General features: G+C 34.2%; 1 protein-coding gene across 1 annotated transcript; it reads left to right on the plus strand.

The window, feature by feature from the left end:
- The first annotated feature begins 984 nt into the window (after positions 1–984).
- Positions 985–8,322, plus strand: LOC132065450 (serine/threonine-protein kinase D6PKL1). The gene is made up of 3 exons (XM_059458855.1): positions 985–1,438; positions 2,159–2,400; positions 6,750–8,322. Exons 1-3 carry the CDS (start codon positions 1,088–1,090, stop codon positions 7,549–7,551), a joined length of 1,395 nt encoding a protein of 464 aa, XP_059314838.1. The 5' UTR covers positions 985–1,087; the 3' UTR covers positions 7,552–8,322.
- The last annotated feature ends 432 nt before the right edge of the window (positions 8,323–8,754 follow it).

The following is an 8,754-nucleotide window of genomic DNA, read 5'->3' on the forward strand; positions in this document are numbered from 1 at the left end:
AAAGCAATCCGTCTGTGCATCTGCCCCTATAGATTGAAGGCGCGTGATAGAGGACATTTAGAGTCCTTCTGGTATAAGGAAACCACATATATATTGGATATAAAATTCTCTATTATATATATGAGACCAGGGCTCTGCATTGGTAGAGCCTTCCAACAATCTTTGACTCTGTCACATTAACCACATAAAATATATCATCTCTTTAATTATACACATCAGCTTCATTTAAAAAATGTTTGGAGTTTTACGGTTTATTGAGGCGGATGCATATAATTAAATAAAATGACATATTTTAAGTGGTTAATTTACGTACGCAGTGAGCATTTGAGAACACACGATTTTTTTTTTTGAACCGAATGTATGTAATAGAGATACTTTATCATGTGTTCAGATGTTCAGTTAGTGTCTAAATGAAATTTGATGCCAAATTAAAGGGTTTGTCCATACATTAAACCATTTATAAAATATTTCGGGTCATGTGCACCATTACCCTTCAAAGGCACTGGTCTTTAATCTTTGTCCCTCAAATTGGTGGTCTTTAATTTTTGTCATTCGCCTAATACTATAAGGTTTGGGGTTCGAACCCCTGCTCAATAAAAAAAATCACAAGGCAAAGTTTCTTAGCAACGTTAGGCCTATTCGAGCCAAAATTAGGCCTCAGTTAGAGTTTTGCATCTACCTAGTAGAATTTGCCTTGTGATTTTTTTTTTTGAGCTGGGATTAGAACCTAACCTCTAGATACATAAAAATTAAAGACCACCAATTTGAGGGACAAAAATTAAAGACCCGTGACTTTGACGGCCAATCCGCACAAAAAAAATGAAATATTTCGTCATAAAAAAAGCCTAATTTGTCTTAAACTCTGAATTATTACCGACAACGGAATATAATGAGCCTTAATTAAGACGTACTTCTGGGTCCAATGCTACCCAATATCTACTACACAAACAACGGACTTTACGTGGCCCAATTACCTTTTTTCAAGGCCCAAAGCAAATTCCTCTACCCAAGGAAGAAAAAAAATTTCACCTTCAAAAAGCTCTCAACATCTCCTCATTCTCTCACAATTCTTCTTCACCAAAAAAAAATGGAGCCATGGCTAGATGACTTAACTGATGACTTACAAAGCATTAGCTTCAACTCCACTACCACAACCACAACTACTACTACCACAACTGACATTAATCGTTCCACTAGTTCTGGTTCAGAAGCCACGTGGACTGCCAACTCATCATCTTCCAACTCTTTTGTTAAGCCACGCGCTGCTACCCCTTCTGGTGACCCGTATTGGGATGCCATTACACGCGCTGTTTCTACTTCGCCTAACTCTGCAGTTTCACTTACTGATCTACGGTTTCTTCATCGGCTTGGCTCTGGTGATATTGGCTCTGTTTATCTAGCCGAGATTAAAGCTCACGCGCCGCAGAGTGCGAAGACGGTAAGTGAAAATATTTTATGCGTAAACTCATAAATCTATGAACACTTTCTGCAATTTCTTTTATATGTAGATTTTATTTACAAAAATTTAAAAATTTTATTTCGAAATATTCAGTCAAAAAGAAAAGGTTTGACTCGCAAAATTTCATTTCCGTACGTTTTACAATCTGTACAATTAGATTCAAAGGAGTTTTTTTTTTTTTTTTTTTTTATTTTTTTATGGTCATTTTTTCATATGTCATTTAAGACATGTTTGGCCATGAGAATTATTCACATTTTTTTCAGATTTTTTTTTGCATATTTTATTTGGAATTTGAAAAGCATCTAAAAGCTTTTTTTCACTTTTTTTTTCGCATTCAGTCCATTTAAATAACCAAATACTTTTTTGGCAAAAACTATAGCCAAACACAATTCTATTTTCCACTCGAACTTCAAAAATTCCAAAAATTTGAAAAATATTTGGTTTCTTTGGCCAAACGTAGTCAATTATTGTAACTTTAACGCTTTTTACGCACTTTTCAATTATGTAAAATTTATTTCAAAAAAGTTAAAAAAAAAAATTATATCCCAATAATATAAATTGACTCTCCAAATTCAAAATGTGCTATATAAATTAGGACAGATGAATTAGTTAGCAGCAATTCTATTTATAATATTAAAAAACCTACTTTAACTATTAATTCTAACTCATTTTGATTTCCTTCAACTTTGAATTATTTAGGCGGCTTTCTTTGCTGCGAAAGTAATGGATAAGAAGGAACTAGCAAGCCGTAATAAGGAAGGAAGAGCAAGGACAGAACGGGAAATACTTGAAATGTTGGATCATCCTTTTCTTCCAACACTTTATGCTTCAATTGATTCACCAAAATGGTCGTGTTTGTTGACGGAGTTTTGTCCCGGTGGTGATTTACACGTACTCCGGCAACGTCAGCCGTTGAAACGCTTCCCTGAATCCGCTGTCAGGTACGCTAATTTATGTGAAGGTGTCTAACAGGACACGTAATTTAAAAATGAATGAAAAACTTTCAAAGCATGTTGTCTAGGATAAGTCATAATCCCTCTTTTTCCCGATTTACGTGACACAGTTCGAATTTTGAGAGTACTGTAAATTTAGACATGAAATTTTTAATGTCTTTTAAATAGTATTAAAAGTATTGTATGTCTCAATAATTGACAATTCAAAATATATAAAAGATATATGAAAATATTACGGTAAAAGAAAGATTTATTTGATTCTCGAAATCGAAAAGATGATACATAAATTGGGACGGAGAGAGTAGATATTTGTGAGTCACAAACCATTTCGGTAAATGGGAAGTTTAAAGTCGAATTTTTATTAAAATATAAAAAGTTGAATGTCACATAAATTGGGAAGGGAGTTATTAGTACATTTAAACTGTACATACACAACATAATATTGCAATCTCTTTTATTTTCCAAGTCTGTTTTTTTTTTTTTTTTTTTTTTTGTTTTTTGGGTCCAATATTTTCAAATTTGTGTAAAACTCGAAGAAGATGACAGTGACGTGTCTGTGTGGGGGCCACCACCTGATGGAGGAGCTGGTGATTGTCAGTAGACTGTCATTTTCTTCTTCTCTTTACTGACGGAATACTGGATATACGGTGGACCGTCGCGCACTTGATCCCTGAACAGAATGGTACTATACTACGTTAGGAAGAAAATTAGTACTAGAAATTATGATTAGATTATTTTAAGTCGTGATCACACGTGCTCCTAATATGACTTTAAACTTCAAAGACAGTGTTGAAAGTCAGAATTTGAGTTCAGCCAATAACTACTCACCACGTGGATTCATACTAGATTGAGCATAAAGATTAATCATTTTTCAGTCGTAAAGAAATAATATTTAAAAAATATAGTGGGGTGTGACTTCAAGTTAATCAATCAGGTACATAAACTTGTTTTATAATATAGTTTTGGGTTAAAAATATTTCAAAACTAGGGTTATCAGTTGGACAGAATTATCTGTTACTGGTGGGAGGTAGCAGATATCTCATGAAATTAATCAAAATGCGTGCAAGCTGACTTTTACACCACGATTATAAAAAATTAAAAAAAAATAAAAAAAACTTCAAACCAGATGGTTTGGGGAAAACGCGTGTCCCATAATTTCTTTGGGGGGGTTTATTAATCACCATTTAGTTGAAGAGTCTATTGAGCTTTTAATGACCATGATGGGAGTGGGCTATATTATTACTACATTATTTTCATTATAACTTTTTTATATAGTTGACTTGATGAGGTGCATGTGAAAAAGGAAAGAGCTAATCACGTGTCCACAGCTTCATCTTCGTGTTTTTTTATTTTTAAAAGATTTTATAATATCAAAGTCGGTAAATCATATGATCTTAGTAATATTCTGTCGAGTGCTTGGTTTGGTAAATACTGTAAGATTATTCTATTATGATTTTCACGGGTGTTGATTGGTGGTTGGTTAAAGAATTTACTCTAAGTGAGACATATCAAAATTTATTTTTATGAGCTTTGGAATTTAGTACACTAATGTTTAAGTATTACTAGTAACTTGATTCTGAATTTAACTTTTTTATATACTTCGTGAATTTCTTAACATATATATAAAATTTGTTGTTAAAAATCACACTTGGAAAAAATCAACATAGAACCACTAAAATTTTGACTAGATAGTGTAGAATCATAAGAAAAAAGAATGAGTATCTTCTTTCTTAAGAAAAATAGTCTTTTTTGATGATTCTATGTAAATTTGTTTAATGAAATCAAGACAGTTAACTCTCCAATATTAAATTATATATTTGGTGTAATATCTAAATTTGAGATTCTATAAAACGTTAGTATTCTCGAGGGAATTGAGGTGGAAGACAAAAAATAAATAATCTATGAGTCCAAAGTTAATTTGTGAAATGAGTAAACTTTTTCGAAAATTTGGTTGCTTGTCCAGTTATCATTCCCAAAATTAAGGAACAGTCAAACTGTCAAAAGTAATCAAGATTCAATTGCATTAACTTTTCCGGAATATCAGGGATTTGGGAATTTTAACATGGGGAATTTTATAAGTTTGGGAACTTTTTTCTGAAAATGTTTTTAAGTGGTCCCATTACATTACAATAAGTTGATCTATATAGAGGGCCCTATATATTTTACTATGTCGATAATTGACAAATATGCCATATTGGTACACAAGTTATACAGATGATGCCAACCTAAGCTATAGACCAAGAATAATGTGATTAGAAGGAAACTAGCGGAGATGATTCATCTCTAATTTCTATGGGTTAGTTTAGACCAGGTTAGTTTAGAAAGTAGTTTTGATTGAGCAAAAAAATCTGTCCTCAAGATCTTTACTTTTTCTGACTTGACATATGATATCACTGCTTGAATTTGGATTTTATGATTTGGAATGACCTCTCTTTTTATAAGAGGCGGATCCAGGATTTAGATTACGTGGGTTTAATCTTAAGAATTTTAGTATTGAACTCATTATATTTTAAAAGTTATGGATTCACATCTACTATATATACAATTTTAATAATTTTTTACACATAAATTTATACTCCATTTCGAATTGAACCCCTACTTAATAGGCTAGATCCGCCCCTGCTTTTGATTATATGATAACCCCCTTGTATCTCATGAACTGTAGTTGAGTGATTTACATGAACGATCTTGAACTTTTGACCTCGCTTATTCGATGAGAAAAATTTCAAGTTCAACAAGTTTGATTTTAGCCTTGAAGGTTTGCCCATCGGTCAAGCCGGGTCAAAAGTTTAAGACCACCCATTTTCAAAATCACTAGGTGTAAATTTCAGGAATTAGTTGAGGTGCGCGAAAACGGGCCCTAACACTATGTTTTTTTTTAAAAAAAATAATAATAATAATTTGTCGATAAAGGGCCAAAATTTAAAAGAAATAAACTTAAATGTTTGTTTACATGAAATAAGATAAGTGAATGTTGAAAACAGTTTTAGACCGTATTCTCTTCAGTTCAAAAAGAATGTCCTCTTAGTTTTTTTTTTCAAAAAGAGAGTCCACTTACCAAATAAGAAAGAATTAACCTTATTTTTTCAAATTTGTCCTTATTAAGTGTTAAGTGATCAAATCCCAATACCTATTTAATTAGGGACAGTTTAGTCAAATTATCTATATTTACCTATGAGTTAGTATTTTCTGAAAGGGTATGAAAATGATTAAGTGGACACTCTTTTTGAACTGGAGGAAGTATTACAGTAGGATAGTTGAAAAGATCAACTAATCACACGTAAAATAGTTGCCAGAAAATAATGATTCATAATATCCAATTCTTGTCAAAATGCAATATTACCTAACCTGCGCAGAATTATTGAGCTACAGAGTCCTCCTTTCTTGGTTCCCATGTTTAGTGTTCTGCCTACAAAGTACATACAAGGATATATTGCCTACAAAGGATATGCCTTGCTTGTGTAGGCCATACTTTTAACTAATTTGTGGGTGAGTTTTGTATTTTATTTTCATTTTGCTCAATTGCCATAATAGTTTCAAGTAAATTTCTTACCAAGTGGAAGTTAGCAGATACCTCGTGAAATTAGTCAAAGTGTGCTCAAGTTGATCAGGTCATCACTATTATTAAAAAAATATTATTTATCGAGATATAAGAAGGAAAAATCCCTGATAAAAACTACAATATGGAAATATTCTCCTCTTTTGTGGATATCCCACGAACTTCTTTTTTTTCATATTAATTAATAATCTAGTACACGATGTAATGATGTTGCACTTGTGGAAAGCAACCAAACGAAGAGCACAAAAAGGAGTAGAGGACAGTAAAGTTGTGCCATGATATAGGGACAATGTTTCAAGGACCTACTTTTTTAATCTTGCTACGTTGCATGGGGAAACAGTTAGGGGGCCAGGATATTCCACAAAATAAAGTACTAGTATACACTTAGTATGCTATCTTTATAGAAGCATATTGGTCCCCTCCCCATATGATAATTAGTTGAAACTAAGTGCTTTGTGCGCCTGTAGTAGTACCTCATTTTACTATGGTTCTTCTCTTTAATTCCCTCGTGCGTCCATCATTTGTATCATGATTTTACCCTGAAAAAAAGTTTTAAAATTTGCTTCTTGTTTTGTTGTTTTATGGTAAATCATATGTCTTTTATATTAAACTAATGAGCCCATGGGCGGAGCTTGGGGCACGAGGGGGTTCATTCGAACTCCCCTTGCCTGGAAATTACGTTATAATCCCCTTGACTTCTTCGTGCCTTTTATATATATATATATATATATATATATATTTTGAATCTCCTTAGTGAAAATTTTCATGGTATCTTCAGGTTCTACGCGTCGGAGGTGGTGGTTGCGCTGGAGTACATTCACATGATGGGAATTGTTTACCGCGATTTGAAACCTGAAAACGTTTTGGTCCGATCGGATGGTCATATCATGCTCACAGACTTTGATCTCTCACTAAAATGCGACACCTCCACATCAACACCAGCTCAAGTAATTTCAACCCAAAGTACGCCTAATGGTGGACCTCAACAAAACGAGTACAAAATTGAACCACCAAAGTTCACATCTTCTTCATGTATCCTCCCCAACTGTATAGTACCTACTGCTTCGTGCTTCCACCTGAGAAGAAAGCGCAAGAAGAAGCCAGGCCAATTTGGTGGCCCCGAATTTGTTGCTGAACCAGTCGATGTTCGTTCAATGTCTTTCGTGGGAACTCACGAGTACTTGGCACCAGAGATTGTGTCAGGCGAAGGCCATGGTAGTGCAGTAGATTGGTGGACGCTAGGGATATTCATATTTGAATTGTTATATGGAGTAACACCCTTTAAAGGGATAGACCATGAACTAACTCTAGCTAACATCGTTGCTCGAGCCCTCGAATTCCCAAAGGAACCAACAATCCCAGCCCCAATAAAAGACCTGATATCACAACTTCTTGCCAAAGATCCAGCTAGAAGATTGGGGTCAACTATGGGTGCCTCAGCAATCAAACATCACCCATTCTTCCAAGGAGTCAATTGGGCACTTTTAAGATGTACATCACCACCATTCATTCCTCCTCCATTCAGTAAAGAATTCCTGTCTGATGGAAGTTGCCCTGATACCCCAGTGGAATACTACTAGCCTATATTGCTCGGACTTTTCGAAAATGTTATGGCACCTATATCGAATTCTCCAAAAATGTACTACTCTTGGAGGATCAGACACGCACGCGACTACTTTTGAAGGATCCAACATTCACCCAGCTGCATTTTTGAAAAGGAGCAACATAGCTACTAGGTAGTGTGAATAAAGATTCAAAAAGTCAAAATTTTTGGACCAGATAAGTTGCAGCTTCATTTCAAGAAGTCATTAGTGGTGGGACTTTTTTTGTGGAGCTTAATTACTGGGCTGGAGATAACTGGCTATTAAATCAATATTTATCAATATTGACCCACCTAAACGAATATGAGGCTATTGAAATGCAGCAAAGACAGTGGTTTTTGTTGTTTGTTAGCCTATGATCTCTTGTACATTATTAGAGGTGGACAGAGGAAGGAAGGTTCATTTTCTATATCTTTTTATGTTTGATAAAGAAGCCTGTTATCTCAAAGTCAATGCCTTTGTCGGTAACATTTGGATCCTGACAAAATACATGTAGACTTTGATACACAAGCAAAGGACTGGTGGCTTGGAGGATTTGGTTGGGTGGGCGGTGGAGGGTCAAGGGATGGACCAGCATCATGTTTTTGCTAATCTTGTTCTTTGCCTTATGGAAAAGCATGATGTTTCCATGTGAGTTGTTTATTTATTAGGATCTTGTTAGGTTGTAGGGTAGTGGTCATGGGTGCCTTGTGAATTTTATAAATTATATAAATATTTCCACATAAATAATTATAATGGTATTATTAGTCCTCTCTTTGGTTGTTTTGTTACTATTATACTAATTTTGTTAACGCAGCAGATTATTCTGATCGAGTACATTGTCCTCATGCCCAAGAGGGATGGACGTGTTCACTATGCATCTATTTTTGAAATCTCGATAAGAATGTTTCTAAAAATGAGTTTCCGTTGTGGAACACTTAAAAAAATCGTAAAATCTGGTGATGTTCAGATTAGCTTGTGTACGCTATTTTGTCCACTGATATGAGAAAAGACTTATCCTTTTGCACTGTGGCACATTATTTTAGTAGGGTTAGTTTTGTTTATTAATGCCTATTGGTGGTGATGAGCTTTCATGATTTGGTTTGGTATATTGGTTTGTCTGATGATAATGATCATTGTTTTGACTCCCTTGGGTAGAGAGTTAATTATGGAGGAAAGTATAATCACCTTTTCTAATACTTT

The sequence above is a fragment of the Lycium ferocissimum genome, chromosome 7, assembly GCF_029784015.1.
Source record: "Lycium ferocissimum isolate CSIRO_LF1 chromosome 7, AGI_CSIRO_Lferr_CH_V1, whole genome shotgun sequence".
Classification (NCBI taxonomy): domain Eukaryota; kingdom Viridiplantae; phylum Streptophyta; class Magnoliopsida; order Solanales; family Solanaceae; genus Lycium; species Lycium ferocissimum.

Coding starts and splice junctions, on each gene's coding strand:
- LOC132065450 (XM_059458855.1), top strand. CDS start 1,088: ATGGAGCCATGGCTAGATGACTTAACTGATGACTTACAAAGCATTAGC. Junction 1,439..2,158: donor CGCCGCAGAGTGCGAAGACG/GTAAGTGAAAAT, acceptor TGAATTATTTAG/GCGGCTTTCTTTGCTGCGAA. Junction 2,401..6,749: donor TTCCCTGAATCCGCTGTCAG/GTACGCTAATTT, acceptor TGGTATCTTCAG/GTTCTACGCGTCGGAGGTGG.